Source organism: Dasypus novemcinctus, chromosome 9 (assembly GCF_030445035.2).
Source record: "Dasypus novemcinctus isolate mDasNov1 chromosome 9, mDasNov1.1.hap2, whole genome shotgun sequence".
Classification (NCBI taxonomy): Eukaryota; Metazoa; Chordata; class Mammalia; order Cingulata; family Dasypodidae; genus Dasypus; species Dasypus novemcinctus.
Genome location: NC_080681.1, coordinates 95,695,892 through 95,715,881, shown reverse-complemented (window position 1 = coordinate 95,715,881; position 19,990 = coordinate 95,695,892). Strand labels below are relative to the sequence as shown.

Sequence of the window (19,990 nt, the reverse complement as noted above, 5' to 3'; positions counted from 1 at the left end):
ATGTGATGTAATCCACGTAATGAATCAGTTTAACAGGGCTTGGGGCCTAGAATAGGCACTTAAAAATGTTAACAGCAGGGGTGAGGGGTGGGGTTGTAATATGGCAGGTTTCCCAATAATGGTCTTCATCAGATCTTAAGACCAAAACCTTCCTGTCTGCAGCAGTGATTCTCAACCTTTTCTAGTATGAGTAGCCCCTTGTTAACATCAAATCTCACATTCTTATTAGAATTTGTACTTTTAAATATTTGACTAAGAAAACAATAAAAGATGCATGACAAATGAATGCAATAATGCCTATCAATGAATCTGTATTTTTTAATTTACTGTAGCAGGGGTCAGGAAGCAAAGTGGAACCTGTTTTCTAAATAGTGTCATTGGAATACTATTGTGCCTTTTCCTTTACAGTTTGTCTATGGCTGCATTCTCGTTACTAGGTATATGGAGCACAGAGCTGAAAATGTTTTCAGCCTGGGTTTCTACGGAAAGTTTGCCGGTCCTGTACCAAAGCATTGATAGACATTTGAAAAAGGGATACTTAACAAGGCAATTACCCTAATTTGTCATTCCCAAGAGAGTTTGAACTGCAGGTTTAGGTAGACCAGTAGACTGCATGAAAATATCCTCTTCTTACAAATGAAAACTGACATTGCTAAAATGAATATCTTATAGAAAAAGCTAATGAACAATTTTTTTAGAGCAATGGTTCTCAAGGATTAGGACAGGGAACATACCATTTGGGGGGGAAAGGATTCAGACCGAACATTTATTTCCAGCATATTTAATTTTTATATTTTAAGTATAAGAATGGACAGGACAATCAAGTTCATCAAAGATAACATGGGGGAAACGGACTTTGGCCCAGTGGTTAGGGCGTCCGTCTACCATATGGGAGGTCCGCGGTTCAAGCCCCGGGCCTCCTTGACCCGTGTGGAGCTGGCCATGCGCAGCGCTGATGCGCGCAAGGAGTGCCGTGCCACGCAAGGGTGTCCCCCGCGTGGGGGAGCCCCACGGGCAAGGAGTGCGCCCGTGAGGAGAGCCACCCAGCGTGAAAAGAAAGAGCAGCCTGCCCAGGAATGGCGCCGCCCACACTTCCCGTGCCGCTGACAACAACAGAAGCGGACAAAGAAACAAGACACAGCAAATAGACACCAAGAACAGACAACCAGGGGAGGGGGGAATTTAAATAAATAAATAAATCTTTAAAAAAAAAAAAAAAAAAGATAACATGGGTTTAAAGATAGTTGTAAAATACTGTTAAGGAACAGACACTTGCATGCTGCTCTGGAGAGTCTTTGAAAACTACATCAGAGTGCTGTCATCTTCTAGAGCTACAGTGAAACTGGACCTAGAATAAGGTTGAACACTCCCAGAAAGAAAGAAACACGTTTAGCTGGGGGGGCAGGGGGGGGGAATCTCTTTCAAATAAATAATTAGCACTGCGTTGTAGGGAAGACCTGATCATTTAATGATTTCAGTATTTGAAGTCTTCATTGGTCTCATTCTGTTCTTCCTAATTGTTGCATGTAGTGTTTTCCTTATGTACCTAGTTATCTGTCTGCTGGACAATATATTTGAAATTTATTTATAGGAATAAACTGAGGATAAGGATGATAGTATCTATCTCTAGAAAGAATTTCTATTACCCTGTGCTTGAGGATGCCACCAATCCAAAACCATCTTAATTCAGGTTGAAGGCTGGGGGTTCCCTGGATGATCCAGGTGACAAGGCCATGTGAGGGCTGGTTTACTTTGTGTGTGTGTGTGTTTTGGGCTTGGTTTACTTTTGTTTCACCCTTATATGGAAGATAGCTTTTGGGAGACAATGCAAAGGTGCCTGTGATGTGGATTATCGAGTTCCAGAGCTGACCTTGAAGTACAGCTTGGGTGTACAGGGGCTTTTCTGGTTTGGCAGATGCATAAAGGGCAAATACAGGTTTGAACGCTAGGCTTAGCTCTCTGGGTTCTCCTTTTCTAGATTTTGACTCAGTAATTCCTCATTATCTAGCAAACATTTTGATGCTTTTTTAAGAAAATGATTTTTATATTTCATCTGCTTCAATTAAATGACCTTAGCAGTTGGTTGATCCAAATTGCCTAATTCTCCCATTTCTGGAAATATGTTAGTTGGTGAAGGCTGTTAACGTAGCTTGGTACCCAACCTGCTTTATGTTAATGGGAGATAGGTATAGAAAGACATGTTTATATTGGCCTTGAGTGTTTCTAATTCATTCAGCAAGCATTGCTGTTGTCTTCTGTGTTCTATTCTTATGGAGAACAGATACTTGGGTTTTTAAAGCCTGGCAAGTTCTATAATAATCCCTTGTCTGTCTTAAACATCCTCAATGTCCAACAGACTTAAATACATAGCCAATTGATTTTGATTCTGAGAGGCTCAGTCTAGCAAGTGATATAAGCCAGCAAGGTAAAAGTTGTTATGGGGAATGGATGTGGCTCAGGGAGTTGGGTGCCCACCTCCCAAATGGGAGGTCCCGGGTTCAGTTCCACGTGCCTCCTAAAGAAGACAAACAAGCGGTCATCTAGCAAAAAACAAGCAGACAACAAGCAAAATCAACTAGCAAACAGACGAGGGAACCATCTTGGGGCAGGGCGGGGTAGTTGTGAGTAGTACAGATCATAGAATGAGGAAAAAAGGGAAAATGGTTCTGAATAGCTGCAGTGGGCAAGGCTTCATTGGAGGAAATAGAGTTCAATAAGGCTTAGACAAAAATAGGAGTTGGGGCTTAGAGTGATCAGAGGCCTAGTGCTGGGAAATCATGGTGGTATGGAGGAAGGACATTCTTTTTTAACCAGAGTAGAGTGCTCAAGTAGATCTGGGGAAGAGAGCTTGGAGCTAGGTAGAGGCCGTATAATAAAGGGCTATCGTTACCAGGAGTTTGGCCCCTATTTGGCATGAAGAGTCTGGGGAAAGCTAATTCGGGTGGGTACAGGACAGGAGGGCAAAAGAACAAACTAGAGACAGATTGGCTCTTAAAAGCCTCATCATTGCCCACTCAGGTAATGAAGGCCTGTACTTTTGGAAGTATGAGTGGGCATGGCTTTGGGTTGGCCTGGGTAAAGAGGCATATAGCCATTGAAGAATATGGTTTCATCTTTCCTGTCCCCATAGACACACCATTAAAGATCCTTTTTTGCTTGGCTGACTTGACTTTGCCCTTCACTTAGCTAATCTAGCCCAATTCCATAGTGGGTTTTGTTTGTTTGGCACAGATTCCTTTAAATCCACCTATTAATGATACTGGTTAGCTCTCGCATGGACTATTGAAAAAATTTTCCTCAGGCTCTGTTCCTAGCACAGACTTAGTCCATCATTTTTCATGATGCTCCTATTGTTCCTCTGCTTGGAGTTAATTCCCTTGACACTTTGCAAATGTCTACTCAAATGACTATTGTCTTTCTGCTCCCCTCCTCAAGGTAGAGTTACTTATTCATTACATAAATGTTTACAGAAGACCAACATGGGGAGTGGACGTGACTCCAGCAGTTGAGTGCCCACCTCCCACATGGGAGGTCCTGGGTTTGGTTCCTGGTGCCTCCTAAAAATAAAAACAAGCAATCAAAAAAGCCAACTCAAGGGAGCCAATGTGGCTCAGTGGTTGGGTGCCAGCCTCCCACACACATGGTCCAATCCCCAGTCCCGAAAAAAAAAAGACAAATATGTTAAGAACTGTTCCAGACATTAGGAATATATCACTGAACTGGTTAAGGTTCCTGATTATATGGTGCTTACATTCTTGTTAGACAAGATAGGCAAACTAGTTAAATATCTTAACCAGAGATTTAAAAGTGAAGGAAGAAAAATGGTGGCAATGGAAAGTAACTCGGTGCCTAAATTGTAAAGGGAGACTTTTCTGAGGTGTATTAAAAATGCTTCATTTTATTAATAATACTTAAAATGAACTGTAGAGAGGAAAATATGCCCTTATAAAAGTATGTTGCATTTGATATCTTCATCACTCTTCTGCTATACTGAGCTCTTGAATGGTAGCACCTTAACCTATTTCTGTATTCTTGGCTCTTAAATGATGAGTTAATAAATTATGTGGCTACTCCTCCCCTTCCCCAGTCTTCATTGTACTTCCTGAAATTATTTCCCATGAACTCCCAGATCAAACCATTTTTAACCTTCTGCAGGTTCCTCTTTGCAGCCAAATTGAGAGAGATGCAGTTCTTACCATAAAGAAACTCAACAGTCCAGTGGATGGACTCCTTGTGGTAAAACTGGTTTGATAAATTGTGTGTCTGGGGGTAAAGCAGGGTGTTTCCTGGGGAAGGCTACTCAGCTGCCTTTGCAGGTTGCCTCCAGCTAGATTACTTACCCGATCTGTGTTCAGGAATGCTGACTCACTAATAAAATTATATTGATCTATAAAACCAGACTCCTGTGTGTTACTTTATGATGAAAAATATATGCCAGGTGCAGTGACTTCCTCTTTGGCCTTACCATTATGTTTTCTTCCTGTAATCATACCACTGGGGAAGCCTAAGAAAGAAGTCCAGAAGCAGCTTCACATGTCACATGAGGGTACTTAGTGGGTTTTTGTTTGTTTAGGGTAGGCAGGGGAGTGAAGAGTTTATTAAGAAACAAGAACTCAAGAAAAATACACAGTCTGAGGCATGGACTGCAGGTGTGCTGGGTGAGACACGTGGTTCTTAGTTTTAGGGATAGAACGTTGACCATCAAGTTACCCTTCTAGGGAAACCAGATACAGGCGTGAACCTGGCACAGCCATCCTGTTGACTTAAGTTTGCTTCAGTGATTTCTGATTTTATATCAGCTGTTCAACTTGCTGTTTCTTCGTCTCCCAAATGACTTTTTTTTTAAGTTTATGGTCACTCTGGTTTCCATTATATTCCAAGCCTGAGATCCACTGCTTTCTCTTTAAGATTACTTTGCTTATCTGCTTTGTTGTGTCTATCTTTTAACTCCATTACCCGGTTTGGGGAGGAAGTGAAGGGTCCAAACTCGATGTCCTACCCAAATGTGCTAGGAGCCACATGTTACCCAAGGAATTTATTCAATTGTGTGACAAAGGTATCACGTATAGGCCTAAAGTTACCAACGTGCTAAATTATAGACCATCTATCTGTAGAAGGGTAGTGTTAAAGCTTTTTCTTGGGTGATGACTGAATGAAAGGTGTGTGAGTCCTACAGATCGAGGGCTTAAGTCCCTTAAATAGACAACTAGGGGGGCTTTGGGCGACCTTAGTTTCTCCTATGACCGTCCAGATTTAGCCCGTGTTCATGTAGCAACTAAAGCGAGTTTTCAGAAGGGCGCGAAAGGGAGCAGACTGGGATTTGAGCCGTCTTCCTTTTCGCTTTGAAGATGGAAGGAAGACGTGTGGGGAGAACAGTCGCGTCCCACCAGGTTTCCGAGCCGCGGTTTCTCGGAAATGAAACAGAAGAAGGCGACCGTTCAGGCTTGCCTCGCTGAGCATGGAGTCCTTTAACTTCATTGTAAAAACACTTCTACAAAGCAAAGTTTTAACCAGGTTAAAAAAAAAACAAAAACGCAAAGACAGGCAGCTGGCAAGGAATACGCACAGCAACGCACCCCTGTATGCTATAGGAGGAACGGAATTTGTGACGTAGCAATGCCAAAGTTCCCGGAGGCGCCCGTGGTCGCCATAACAACAGCGCAAGCTCAGTTCAGGCGTGGGGTTTGGGGGAGTTGTAGTTTTTCAGTCTTTCCGGTTAGAGAAATGGATCGCCGATATGTATTTCAGAAAGTGTCCTGCCGTCCAGTCTCTGCCTTTGACTCCTTTCCTAGGATCACACAGAGAATATGAACCCACCCTGTCTAACTTCGCAATCCTTTAACCACGATGAAGGGGCGTGTGTAGTCAGTGTTTTTTCTCTTGTGTAGCTTTGGTCAGGTTCCTCACCCATCAGAGCTGCCATGAGTGTGCTTGGCACAGTGCGAGGAGACAGAAAAACCTAGGCCTGCTCTAAAGCTGCCAGTGTGGGACGCCCAGATTTTCCGCGAGCAAGCCAAACGGCCGCGCAGGCGGAGATCGATGGGCTTGGGTTTCCGGGGCGCGACAGTGGAAGGAAGGTCGGCCCTAGGAGTCGCGCTCAAAACGTCGCGCTGCAGTCGTCCTTTGCGGCAGGCGTCCGCGTCGCAAGGCAAGAGCGGCGGTCAGCGAAGAGACAAGGACAACGCAGAGGTATGGTAGGGCTCAGTTATGTCTGCGTAGCGGTGTAGGCTAAAGAGCTTCTTTCCAAGATTATTTAACACGTTTCCTTTTGGCTTGATGAATGTCCCGTTCTCCTAGGCCGGAACTCTGGGCTTGTTCTCCGCTTTCTCAGGCCCTGTCGCCCCCAGCCAGTGTCACCGAAGGCTGTACACAGCATCTCTCTACGCCCTCTTTCCCTGTTAGCTCTGCCGGACCATTTTGACCTTTGGTTTCTTAACTTAAACACGCTCCTTATTCGGGTTTTCAATACCTTTTGTGATCTTGGCCCCGCCAACTCCTTTAGCGCATTCCCTTCTTTCCGTCACGCCCCTCAGCGATCTAGCCACATCTGGGTCTTTAATGTTCCCCAAACTTACCCAGTACTTCGGGCTGTAACTCATAACTCGTGCTGTTGCCATAGCCTGAAATACTCTGGCTACTTTTTCTCTCTCTCTCTCTGCGGTATTAATGTAGTCTCTTTTTTTCATTTAACAGTTTGTGTATTTACCATGTATAGTATCCTCTTTTTGCAGTGTCTGTATCATATTTTACAAGTGAGTACCAGAATTTATAATTAGCCATTTCTCTATCATGGCACATTTAAAGTGTTTGAAATTAATTTTTTCAGTAAACGATTACTGACTGAGTCCCCTACTTGGTCCCTGCTCTCAATGCACTCACTGTCCAAAAGGGGAGATAAACAAGTAAATAGTCCACTAGAGTTTTGTGCAAAGTATTCCTGTGGGAAGTTGAAGGTGCTCTGAGAACACAGAGGAGGAACACCAGATTACATGACTTCTCAGGAGAAGTGTCATCTAAGCTGATATGGGAAGAGTAGATAGAAAACTGTAGAGAAATATTTTGTATTTGTGCTTTTTATTCTTTTCACATATTTTTTCATATCTGTTCCAGAGAATTGGAACTATTGAGTCAAAACATAACTTTTTATTTACTTTTGGCAAAAATAACATCAGTATAGAGATGACTTTTTATACATTGTTCTTAGTTCTCTTAGGGTTTTGTGAAAGCACAGAAATTTCTCAGCTACCATAAACTGCAAGATCTAATGAAAAAGTTTGGTGAGAAAGAGTTGGGAGAATGGTAACTGAAACATCTTTCCAGATGGCTATTTACCATAATTAGCAATGTCATTTTCCATAGAAATTTCTTATTTGATTGCACTTTTGTGGCATTAGTTTCTTTATCTCCCATTGCAGCCATGCCTTTCTTTGATGTGCAGAAAAGGCTAGGCCTTAACTTAGATCGTTGGATGACAATCCAAAGTGCTGAGCAGCCTTACAAGCTTCCAAGTCGTTGCCATGCTTTTGAAAAAGAATGGATAGAATGTGCCCATGGAATCGGTGGTATCCGGGCAGAGAAAGAGTGCAAGATAGAGTTTGATGATTTCGTAGAATGTATGCTTCGGCAGAAAACGGTAAGGAAATGATGGGCTTGGGAACTGAATTACTGCCTTGTTTCTTTGGGGCTACTCTTAGGTGTTTTTGGGTTTTTTTCTTTTTTGGGGTTTCTTTTTCTTTTTTTTTAAGATTTGTTTTATTTACTTTATTTTTCTTTATCCCTCCACTCCCCTGGGTGGTTCTCTCACTTGCTTATTGTTTGCTTGCCTTCTCCAGGAGGCTCCAGGAACCAAACCTGGGACCTCCCACATGAGAGGCAAGAACCCAATAGCCTGAACTATATCTGCTCTCCAGCGGCTGCTGCATCTCCTGACCTGAGGCATCTCTTGTTGGTGGGAGATGGCATCTAGGCTCGTTGAGGTGGGAGGTGGTGTCTGCTGGTCTTTTAAGAGGCACCGGGACCCAAACCTGGGACTTCCCATATGGTAGGTGGGCATTCAAGGGGTTGAGCCACATCTCCTTCCCCCTTAGGTATTTTTAATTGGTCACTGGGCAGTGGCTTGCCCAATGTGAATTGGCAAAACTTTTTCAGTGACACACCTTCTTTACTTAGGTACCATGACAAGGAGGTTAAATACCTGCAGGTAGAAGGAAGACCCTTTGTTCCTCAGTGTTCTTCATCCTCTCCTCCCATGTTTTCCTTAGCATATACCCTGCAGTAGCCACCAGGTTAGAAATTGCATACATGCGTATTTCCATTTTTTGCTCTAGGCTATAAAGCACATTAAATTAAGAAACTTTGACAATTTGTCCTTGAAAATCTTTGGGTGATAATATTTCAAAATCATTGAACCTTCATTAGGGAAGAAGTAAAAATTCTGCAAATCAATTACAAGAAATCTGATAGAGCAACCCCAGAATTCTATTTTTGGCAATATAAGATTGTTTTAGGTGAGCCAGACCAAAATGCAGGAAGGAAATGGATGCTAGCATGATGTCCACCTTTAGAGTTGAAGGAGGATCATAGATATAAGAGCCTTACAGGGAGCCCATGTGTCTCAGTGGTTGAGCACTGGCTTCCCACATACAAGGTCCCCTGCTCAATCCCTGGCCCTGGTACCACCAAAAAAAAAAAGCATGACATATAAAGATTGGAGGAACATAACAAGTAAACATTAACAATGAGGATCAAAGCAGAAAGATTTAGAGAAGAAATCTTTGGGTGTGGGCTGTCATTTTGCCTATTTCTGTGCTCCAGATATAACAAATAGAAGTATTTTTATTATTACTCCCAACAACTTGGAGTTCTGAAAAAAGATTTAGATTTTCAGCTAAATTTATGCAAACTTTACACATTTCTTCTATCTTAACATCTGCAGCTGGCTTTTGGATAAAAGTGAGGCCAAATGTGGAAGGAATGAGGGCATGTCAGACAATACTTTTAAATTGATCTCTGCAGGAATATTGATCAATAATATTTTAATATGAGGGACAAATGGATAGGTCATAGTTTGGTCACCTTCCAACTATTTTAATTCACAAGGTATCTAAACTTCTTGTGGTCCCTAGTTATTTATTGCTCAGATTGAATTTCCCTTGTTTTGGAAAATTTATACCAAGAGAAGGCAGTATGGGGAAGTGGAAAGAACATTTAATAGGAATTAGGAGAACCAGGTTTTGATGCTAGTTCTATGACTTTGGACAAATCACTTTCCTTTCTTCACCTTGGTTTCCTTATGTGGAAAAATTAAGGAGTTGCTCTAGGGTCACTTCCTAATTCAGTGAATTTATGAATAGATAAAATTACCTTTTTATCAGTTGCCTTAAATGACTGGGTATTTCCCCCTAGGGATTGAAGCTACTAGACCAGGGAAATAGGAATTAATCTGTGTTTTACTTAAGTTTACTTTTTTAAATGCTTCACATTGAATATTCCTAGGGGATGCAATGCATTGCCTAAAGCTTTTGCCATAGCTTAAGCTCTTAGGTGTGGTCCTTTGCAGATATTAGTAATATAGTAGTAATATAGGTAATATCTATCAATCACGGGTCTAAGTGCTTGACATGTAATAATGCATTTATTTCTCATCAATCCTGTGAGATGAATTGCTGTTATACAATTAGAAACCTGAAGCAAAGAAAAATTAACCACTTTGCCTAAGCTCATATAGCTAGTAAATGGCGCAGTTGAGATTTGAGCCTGGCAAGACTGGCTCCAGAGCCTATTGGTGCTAACTTAGAGAAAGATTTGATATCTGGTGTTGTCATAGCTCAGTGACATGATTTGGCCTTTTGGTGGGAGATCCTTTAATAGAGAAATGTTAAGAATGCCATCTTTTAAAAATGGTTAATGTGTATGTCAATATTTAGTACACTTAGGTTTTTTCCTGCTGAAGTAAGGTACTGGCTAATTCTTTAAGGATAATCAGGTGTTTAACTGAATATGCTTACTCCTCATGCCTTTGTGAGAAATTAGTTACTCATTCAAAAAATAGTCATTGAAACACTTATTATGTTAGGAACTATTGGAGGCACTGAGAATATAGTTTAGTAAACTAAAATGGCAGAAAGCCCTCATGGGGCTTGTATTCTAGTGGGGGTGGGGAAGAATAGAAAATTAACAAGCACATAAAATGTAGTGTATCAGGCAGTGAAAAGTGTAGCGGAGAAAATAAACAGGAGGAAGATAGAAAGTGCTGAGGTGGGAGCTAAGTGGATGCTATTTTAAATAGGATGGTCAGAGAAAAGCTCAGTGATAGGGGACATTTGAACAGAGACTTAAAGAATGTGAGCCGTGTGGTCATGGGGGACAGATGTTCCAGGCAGAGGAAACCCAAGTGCAGAGGTCCCTGCGCTGGAGCAGAGCGAGATAGCAGACAGTATTAGGTTACAGTATCAGAGAGTTAGGCTTTGCAAGTCATTAACAAGATGAAATGTTTTTTTCAGTAAGATGGGACACTATTGGAGAGTTGTGAGTAGAGAAATAATGTGTTCAGGGTTAGTGATTATATTTTTTATGTCACAGAATTCATTGACCAGTTCACTGCCCTGACTTTTACACACACTTGCTGGTACAGTATGGCTTTGACTTGTCTGGAAGCAACCAGTGACCTGTCTGAGGAGAGAAGGCAGGACTCAACAGTAACTAGAGGCTGAGCAAATTATCAGCCCTTTACTTCAGTGTGATATAAAGAGACCTCATTTAGTAGGGCCAGGATAGCTCAGTTGGGAGAGCGGCAGACTAAAGAGACCTCATTTGGCTAGTTCACCTTCTCTCATACTCAGCACACAGTCACCAGTAGCATCTTCACATAGAGATGTCAGGAATATATAAACTGTGAGGTGATCTTAGCTTTTAATATGTTAAAATATTTTAGTGTGGTACAAGTACAAGTTTTAAGTGTTTTTGATCTTTCTGCATCTTTGATACAGATGTTTTATTTATGTAAACATCTGTATTCCTATTTAATAACATTTTAGTTAACAGATTTCTAGTAGGTATTATTTTATATACCAGAACTTTTATTTGTTAAAGTAAGGATCCTTAAAATACTGTTAAATGCTTGGGAAATTATTTCAAGTTAGTTCTTTAAGATAGGCCCTCTAGGATGGAAAGCCTTCCATAGTTTAGAAATGACATCAAATTCTAGCTGTTTCTCCGTTCCTCGCGTTCTGGTACATAGCTCTCTTGGTTTAAGTGGTTTTTTTTCCTTTGACAGATGAGCCGCATGAGCGCCATCAAAAAGCAACGCGACAAGTTAATAAAGGAAGGGAAGTACACGCCTCCACCTTACCACTTGGGCAAGGAAGAACCCAGGCCCTGAGCAGAGCAGTTGCTGATGGCTGAAGGCTGATTTTTATGTTGTCTATTCACCACTGGAAATACTATTTACTAAAAACCTCTTTGTTCTCTAAAAATAAAGGATTACTCCTTCCTGTTTGTTCTGTTTTCTCTTGCATCATACTTTGCTATAATGATATTGCAGCCTTTTTTCTTTTTTTTTTTTTTTTTAACATGGAGGCTCTCAGGAGGTAACTCTTTTTTTTTTCTTTTTTCTTTTATTTATTTTTTTAAATGTTACATTAAAAAAATATGAGGTCCTCATATACCCCACACCCCCCTCACCTCACTTCTCCCACATCATCGTGGCACATTCATTGCATTTGGTGAATACATTTTGGAGCACTGCTGCACCACATGGATTGTGTTTACATTGTAGTTTACACTCTCCCCCCGCCCACCCAGTGAGCCATGGCAGGATCTACAATGTCCAGCACCTGTCCCTGCAGTACCACCTAGGACAACTCCAAGTCCTGAAAATGCCCCCACATCCTGGTGTGGTGGTCGACCTTCACCTCTCTTAGCTGGCTGGAGTAAGTTCATTAAACCAGAGGGTAGGAGTCGCAGATCTTCTGAGGCTCAGGGCTTGGCTATCACATGGACAGTCCAGAGATTCAGGTCCCCTGAGCATACACCAAATCCCAGCACCAACCATACGTCCGGTAAAAGTAACAGGAGAGGCATCTGAACAAAGATCACACCTGAGTTCAACTCCATCACACTCAGGAACACAAAACTCCAAAGTAGGGCCAACTGATGGCATTGAATTCCATCTGCCGTGACCATAGAACCTGTGGGTCTCTAGCCCTCAGAAGAACCAATACCTGGGCTTGTATCTACTTTGGCTGTCTCTGGAACCCTGCTGAGGTGTGCATAAGAGTGACCCCTCTGATGACCTCTCGACTCTTTTGGAGACTCATAGCCATATAAACTCATTTGTCCTTTCCATTTCCCCCTTTTATCAAGGTCAAAAAGCATTGATGACACCTGATATTACATGTCAGCTGAGATATTCTGCTGGTCTGAGTTGACCCTTTTATTCAAGGTCTTTTTCTAGTTTCATCATCATCTGGTACTTAGTAGTAATCCTTCGGTGCCAGGGAGGCTCATCCCCAGGAGTCCTGTCCCACGCTGGGGGGAACATAATGTGCAGCCTATTTTAAGTTTGGAAAAATACCTCTACCTGTCCCTAAAAAATTAGCATCCGGGGAATAACTAACATTGAATGAATGCTTATTATGTTTAAGGCACTTTAAGTATGTTAACTCCACAGTCTGTTAAGAAGTTGCAGTGTTCTTTTGTGCTTTTTATTTTTTTGTAAAGCACACCCTTGGGCTGGTTGGTATGCTTACTAAAAGGTCTGTGAAATCTAACTTTTAAGAAGAAAATGTCAGGTTCAAGTATTTTTTTTTCTTTTGATACCTAATTTTGAAGAAACAATGCCATTGTTTTAGTCCCCTATCTTATATAATATATAAATGATACATTAGAAATATGTTTTTGAAAGAAAACCCCAGATGTAAAAGGGAAGGGATGAACCTTACGAAATATAGAGACTATAATTTATACCTCAGCTCTCTTGTAGCACTTTGAATTGTGTCAGCTGTAGGGCTTGAATATAAGGTTCTCCTCAAAAAGGAAAGTACATTGTATCCTAGTCTCAAAATTGGAAGATGGCATTTGGCATTTGATCAGAGTCTTGCTTATTCCTTGTGTTACAGGGCAAATCTTGTAGCCAAGTAACATTTTCTTAAACCCACTTGCTAATCTCTATAATCAGTCACAATGAAGAAGCAATCTGGAGTACTTCCATGCTGGTGGCCCTGTGTTAGTTTGTTTTACTGTGCTCTGTACATACTAGCTTTTCTGAGTTTAAAAAAAAAAAGCAAAAACAGTTTTATCCATATACCATACAATCCATCTGAAGTGTACAAATCAGTGGCTCATATGCTCACAGGCATTCATTACCACAATCGATTTTTGAACATTTTCATCCCTCCAAAAAGAAAAATTCCATACCCCCTATACTTCCCTATTATTGGCCCTTAGAATTGGTAGAGTATCTTTGTTACAATTAATAGAAAAAATACAGCATTACTGTTAACTATAGTCCATAGTTTGTATTAGTTGTATTTTTTCCTATATTTTGTGAGTTTCAGAGCAAAGTGGCACTCAGTGCACTCATAGTTTTGGAAAATCCTAAACCAGACAGGTGTAGCTGAGAGGTAAGCAGAATATAAACCAAGACAAAGTAGGTACACAGCCTTTCATTCAAAGATATATATTTTATTCCTGAGCTCTGGGTTGTAGAATGAAGGGAAAACAAATTTCATTAGATTGTATTTCCTTGAAGGTAAAAAAAATGAAAAAAAACCCACAATTGTGAATTTTTGGAAAGCATTACCTTGATACCTTTAGAAGATATCAAAAACCTTCATTTATAGCAGATACTCATAAACTGCTCTGGAACAGGAAACCCTGACCCTTGGCTAACTGTGCCTTAATTGCTTTTTTTTTTTAAGATTAAAAAAAAAAAATTGCTCTCCCCAGTAGCACTGGGAACCTGTGTTTCTTTTTGTTGCATAATCTTGTTGTGTTTCTTTTTGTTGGTTAATCTTGTTGTGTCAGCTCTCCGTATATGTGACGCCGTTCTTGGAAGAGTGCGCTTGGGGCTCCCCCACGCGAGGGACACCTCTGCAAGGCAGGGCACTTCTTTCATGCGCATCAGCACTGTGCAAGGCCAGCTCCACACGGGTCAAGGAGGCCCAGGGTTTGAACCGCGGACCTCCCATGTGGTAGGCAGATGCCCTAACCACTGGGCCAAGTCCGCTTCCCTTAATTGTTTTGAGAAAGTTGAACAGCAATGTTGTGAGCTGGTAAAAGCAAGAGAGAAGACTAAACCCACTGGCTCACCATGACTCCTCAGGATCCTGAAGGCTCCAAGGCTCCTGTTCTTTAAGCAGTTCGAATAAGAGTTAGGACTGTATCCTTTTGACCAGGTGCAGAACAGAATGAAGTCAGTGGTGGGCAGAGGGGTAGGAAAGCTGTGAGGTTCTTTATAACATTATTAAAAACTGTGGTGAGCAAGTGTGGCTCAGTGGTAGAGTGCCTGCTTCCTATGTACAAGATCTGGGTTCAATACCCGATACCTCCTAAAAAAAACAGGGCAGGTTACTTAGTCTCTCGAAATAGCATTGCCTGCTGCCCTTGCTCTTTCTTTCCCTGGACTCTGGCAAATGGGAACCCAACCACTCTGGCCTGTACTTTTTAACCCTTTGAGTGTTTTGAAAATTCTGATTACATTTTCATTTAATTTTTTTTTAGGTACTTGGGCTGGGGATTGAGCCTGGGACCTTATAAGTGGGGATCCAGCACTCAACTGCTGAGCCATGTCAGCTCCCCTAAGTTGTTTTTTTCATTTATTTGTTTGGTTTCTTTGTTTTTAGGAGGCACCAGGAACCAAACCCGGGACCTTCTATGTGGGAAGCAGACGCTCAACCACTTGAGCCACATCTGCTCCCCAATTTAACTTTTTAATGGGTAATTTGTATGGTCCAAAATTCAAAAGCAACAAAGGATATGTACTGGAAAACCTCCATCAGCTATCCAGTTCCTTTACCCAGAGGCAAGCAGTATCACATGTCTCCTAAAGATCTTCTATGCCTATACATAGATATAACTTTATATTTTTCTTTGCCCTTTTTTACACAAAAGGTAGCAAATTATATATAATTCTAGCATTTTGCTTTCTTTCCTTACTATATTTTCACAAGTATTCCAAATCAGGCACTTGACCCAATTGGAGCCAACGAACACAGTTTGCTTGGAATCCTGGAAGAAAGATTTTCTCTGGATTTAATGCTAGGAGGTTTAAGTTCTAAAGATGGGTCAAGATATTTTTTAATAATTCAACTGACAAATATTTATTTAGCGCCCACATGACCAAACCCAACCAGAAGCCAGAGGCAAAGGAGCCCATTGATGTGGTCCATCAGTCTTCTGAGGCACAGAGCAGAGTGAAGAACTGTGGAGAGCAGACTGAAGGGGCCAATAGAGCATACCCAGTGCAAAAGCAGAGAGGACTGGATTCAAAATCCTTCTTTGCCACTTTGTAGCTGTGACCTTCAGCAAGTCAAACAACCTCTCTGAGTTGTAGTTTCTCCAATTTAGTTCACAGGATTTCACACAAGGCCTTTAACCTAGAACCACTTCGCAACAATAGTTTCTAGATAAATGATAGCTTCTTATTATTGTTGTTTAATTATATATGGCCAACCTTCTAGAAGGGTCTCTTGGAGAAGGGTTTCCTCCCAGTCTGCTACCAGTGCTCCTGTTTCTTCATAGTGTGGAGGGCCAAGCACATGGCACTATGGTCATGAAAAATGATGTCCCAGCCCAAACATACCTGCAAGATGTGTTGAGTTGGGGGTCCTTGTTGACAAACTGAATTGTTCTGAATTTGGTCACATGGAGACTCAGCACCGCAGAGAAGCCAGTGCTCCTGCAAAAAGCTTGTCACTGGTGTCAACTTTTGGGCTTTGTTTTGTCAAAAACAGACTAGAGAGATTGCTCTCATTTCCCAGCCCTGGTCAGAAGCAATGGTTACTGTTCCTGGGCACAGAAGGTCAGAGGTGAAGAGCTAGGGATGGAGAGTGGTGAGGGCTCAGGCAACAGAAGATCAGTGGCTTCCTCTTGATATTTCCCTCTTAGGAAGAAGGCAGAATGTACTGGATCAAAGGGGCTAGGTAACCCATGAGGCTTCATGTCTCAGGGGTCTACGAACCCAAAAGTTTTAAAATACCTGTCTTGAAAGTGATTCTGACTCCCCGTGGTGCTGACAGGCTCGGGCGCTGTCATGGCTGAGCTGACCAGACTAACAGAAGTATTTGTTGGAATCCACGATGAGAAATGAACCACATTTTTTGGCTTTTCCTTGGCCGACTGAACCTTTCACATGACTGGGATCACCAATCTGGCTGAAACTACCAACACAGCATTCTTTGCTGCGGTAGAACACTTAAGCTACCTCTCGTCGGACTTCACTTCGCAGTGGTGGCTTCTGCTCACTTACACGCTCACTCTGTAGTGCTGCCACTAGAATGGGCTGGGAATTTAACTCCACGACATAATTAAGGGCTTTTCAAGAGGAGGAATGAACTGGCTGTTCCCTGAGATAAAACGGGGGATTTTAAAAACTTTTTTTCTGTAACTTTTTGGAACAATCTGTGCTGAGGCTGAGTTTTGTGCTGGAAGAGAGAGAACATTTCTGCAATGATGTAGCAGAATCCTTTCCTGATCCTGCCAGTAGCTCCTTTTCTGTTGTCACATCCGACCTTTGCCATAGCCAACACTTCCTGGAAATCAAACACAAGTTCTGATACAGGGTAGCAAGTTCAGACTCCTTACAGTAATGTAAGAATGAGAGAAGCTGGCCTTTTGTAAGTTAGTACAAATACATTCATTGTGAGAGGGGTGGGACCTACCATGAACTAGGAAGGGTAGCATCCAGCCACAGTGAGCAGTAGATAGGCAGATCCAGTCAATTGTTACCAAGCAGAGGTGTAGCCCAAGGTGCCTTATCTTCCAGTGCTTCACGAGAAGCTAGTGTTCTATATTTATGTGAAACATCTCAGTTTTAAATGTTGAAGTTTTAAAAGTATGTGGAGCAACTTCTGCTTTTGGTAAGATGCGTCAGACTACTTCATCCCTGTTCCTCTTGCTCAGTAAAAACCCTGGACATTATATATAAAACAAACACAAGAGGACTGAAAAGCAGAGAGAAGAAGGCAGACTGGCTAGGGACCTTGAGACCCAAGGAATGACACAGAAGTGAGTCCTTATTGCCTCATATGTGTTAGACTGGGTCCTGGAGAAGCCAGCAAATCTAAAATGCCAGCAGTGAAGATAAAATGAGCCCCCAGAAAAGACTGATTTCTCTAGTCAAAGGACCAGGAAAGGACAGCCTAGCGAGATGGACAACTTTCACACAGTATCTGCTCTGCTCCAGCCCTACTCCCACCCCACCTAGATCTCCACCCTCACCTCTCTCCGCTATCTCTGGGGTGGCGTCAGAGGAGGTCTAGTGGTTATGCAGGACTTTCACTTCTACTTAGCAATAACCAAACGATCTCCTCCCGCGTTGTCACAGAGACCACGTGGGGAGCCTGGATTTCCACCCCTGCCTGGCAGGAACAAGGAGACCCTCCTGCCCTGGGTGTCCGTGGAGGCCAGGTGGATGACCTGGAATTCCACCTTCACCTGGCAGTAATGAGGTGGCATCCCCTCCTGCAGGAGCAGAGTCAGAGAGGCCTTCGAAAAGACAATCTAAAGCAGGGGTTCTTAACCTTTTTTGTTCCACAGATGCCTCTGCCAGTCAGGTGAAAACCATGGGCCCCTTACTAATCCACACTATACTGTGTATTATTTAATAGATATATCACACCTGTACCAACACATCCCCACAAGAGTAATGTTTCTTTTGAATTTCAACTCAAAAATTCAAATTTTCTTTTGAAATTCAAAATTTCTTTTGAATTTCAATTCGCAGACCCCTGGTTAAGAACCCCTGATCAATAGATACCTCTTCTGAGGTGTTACTGATATTAGAATTTTCTGAAAAGAATTTTGAAGCAACCATCATAAAAATCTTTGATGTGTTTAATTATGAACACACTTGAAACAAATGGAAAAAATTAGAAAGTCTCAATAAAGAGATATAAAGTCTCTTTTTATTATCATTTATTATTTTTGTCTTAGTTTTCCAGGCTGCTATGATGAATACTGCATATAGGGTTGGCTCACTGTTTCAGAAGCTAGAAAGCTTTCTTCCTCCAAGGGTCGGTAGCATTCTGGCTGGCCAGCAATCCTTAGATTCCTTGGCTTTCTCTTGACATGGCCACATCCTTTCCTTTCTCTTCCAGGTTCCCTTAACTTGCAGCTTCTGGCTCCTCCCCTTGGCTTTCTCTTCTATGCCTGAATTTCTTCTGCTTGTAATGGACTCAAGTAATTTGCATTAAGGTCTAACCTCATTCAGTTGGGCCACATCTTAACTCAAATAACGCCCTTAAGAGACCCCATTTACAATCGTCATACCCCTAGGATTGTGGCTGAAGACCAAGAACATGTAAATATTGGGGTACATAATTCAATACACCATCATTTTTTTTCCAAGTAAACACACTCCAAAGCCTTTATTCTTGACCTGCAGAACATGCTCTCAAGGACTTAGGGTTCCTTCCATGCTCAAGATCCATGCTCAAGATCATCAATTTTAGTTACCGACAGAAATCCACATTCACTGAAAGCTGGGGATTTGAGGCTAAAGGTCTTTGGTTAGCTGAGCCTTGGGAGCTCCAAGAGTTTGGCCTGGGTTGGCTATGTTTAAGACATGGGACATAAACACAGGGTACAGGAATGGATATACACAGGGTGACTCTAACCAACTTGAGAGCTGAGGACCAAATCTTCCCTCTTTGCAGATATACCAGCTTCCTGACCACCCTTTCCAATGATCCCTGTATCACAGCCCCACATTCTTGCAGTTGGAAATAAGGTGAGAAGGGAAGAGATATCATTTATATCTCTATATAGCTGTTCTTGCCTTTGGGATGCCTCTGACCAAATGTGAGAGGACCAAAGGCAGTCCCCCAGCCATGGGCAACATGCTGCCTCTCAGTGTGGGTGGCTTGGCAGTGGAGTGGGGACTTGGTGGCATTCTGCTCAACAGCCAGAATCCATCCCATGCCAACCTTGTGCCCCTACTTGGTCACTGAGTCTCAAAGTTGACTTTTACTGGCCAAGCCTCTGAGGCTGCAGGACAGAAATTTTTGCTCCAGGTTCTTGGTTGGGTGCCAAAGTAAACACAGAATTTAACCCTTGGCTTCCAGAGAGCCTCTGACTGCTTTCTGCCAAATCCTGGCTTTGCTCCTCACACTTCTCCCCGCCTCCCTAAATCATATTTTGTTTTACTCCTTAAGGAAAAGGAAATGAATTCTGCCGGATTATAGCTCTATAGCTAGGCCATTTTAAAGAGCAGAGCAGCTGCTGTTCTCTTTCTAGATTAAGGCAAAATGAAACATTGGGTTCAGTCAGCTCTCTGAAGCATCTTTTGTTGTTGTTGTTGTTGTTGTTGTTGTTGTTGTTGTTGTTTGAGTCCTAAGATCATTGCCCGAATGTCTCAGTGACTTAGGATGGGGGTCGGCGGGGGCAGGGAGGAAGGAGAGAGAGAGAGAAGGGGTGAGGTAGGATGGAGCAATGGAAACAAAGATGTTCACCTCCAGGCTGGAGTTCTTGGGGGATAAGCTGGTTGAAATTTTTCCCTGAGACATCAGTTGGCTTTTACAGTAAGAAGGGCCGCTGAGACCTTGCTTGTGTCTCTAAAGAGGATGTGGCAAAAGCAACAAGAAATTTTACATTAGTTGTGCCCTCTCTAGATAGGGAATGCCAAATTTCTCTCTAAGCTTCTGGGAGACAGCTGCACCTCATCTTTAGGCTAAGAAACAGCAATTCAGTCTCAGGAAGAGAATTGGTGCTAAGGATTTCCTGAGTACCAATATCTCAGGGAGGTCCTTGGACTCTGTTACATTCAACAAGT

General features: G+C 42.2%; 1 protein-coding gene across 1 annotated transcript; it reads left to right on the top strand.

Moving 5' to 3' along the window:
* The first annotated feature begins 5,708 nt into the window (after window positions 1–5,708).
* On the top strand, window positions 5,709–11,490 carry NDUFS5 (NADH:ubiquinone oxidoreductase subunit S5). The gene is made up of 3 exons (XM_004453717.5): window positions 5,709–6,189; window positions 7,416–7,633; window positions 11,276–11,490. Exons 2-3 carry the CDS (start codon window positions 7,418–7,420, stop codon window positions 11,378–11,380), a joined length of 321 nt encoding a protein of 106 aa, XP_004453774.1. The 5' UTR covers window positions 5,709–6,189; window positions 7,416–7,417; the 3' UTR covers window positions 11,381–11,490.
* The last annotated feature ends 8,500 nt before the right edge of the window (window positions 11,491–19,990 follow it).

Coding starts and splice junctions, on each gene's coding strand:
- NDUFS5 (XM_004453717.5), top strand. CDS start 7,418: ATGCCTTTCTTTGATGTGCAGAAAAGGCTAGGCCTTAACTTAGATCGT. Junction 7,634..11,275: donor GTATGCTTCGGCAGAAAACG/GTAAGGAAATGA, acceptor TTCCTTTGACAG/ATGAGCCGCATGAGCGCCAT.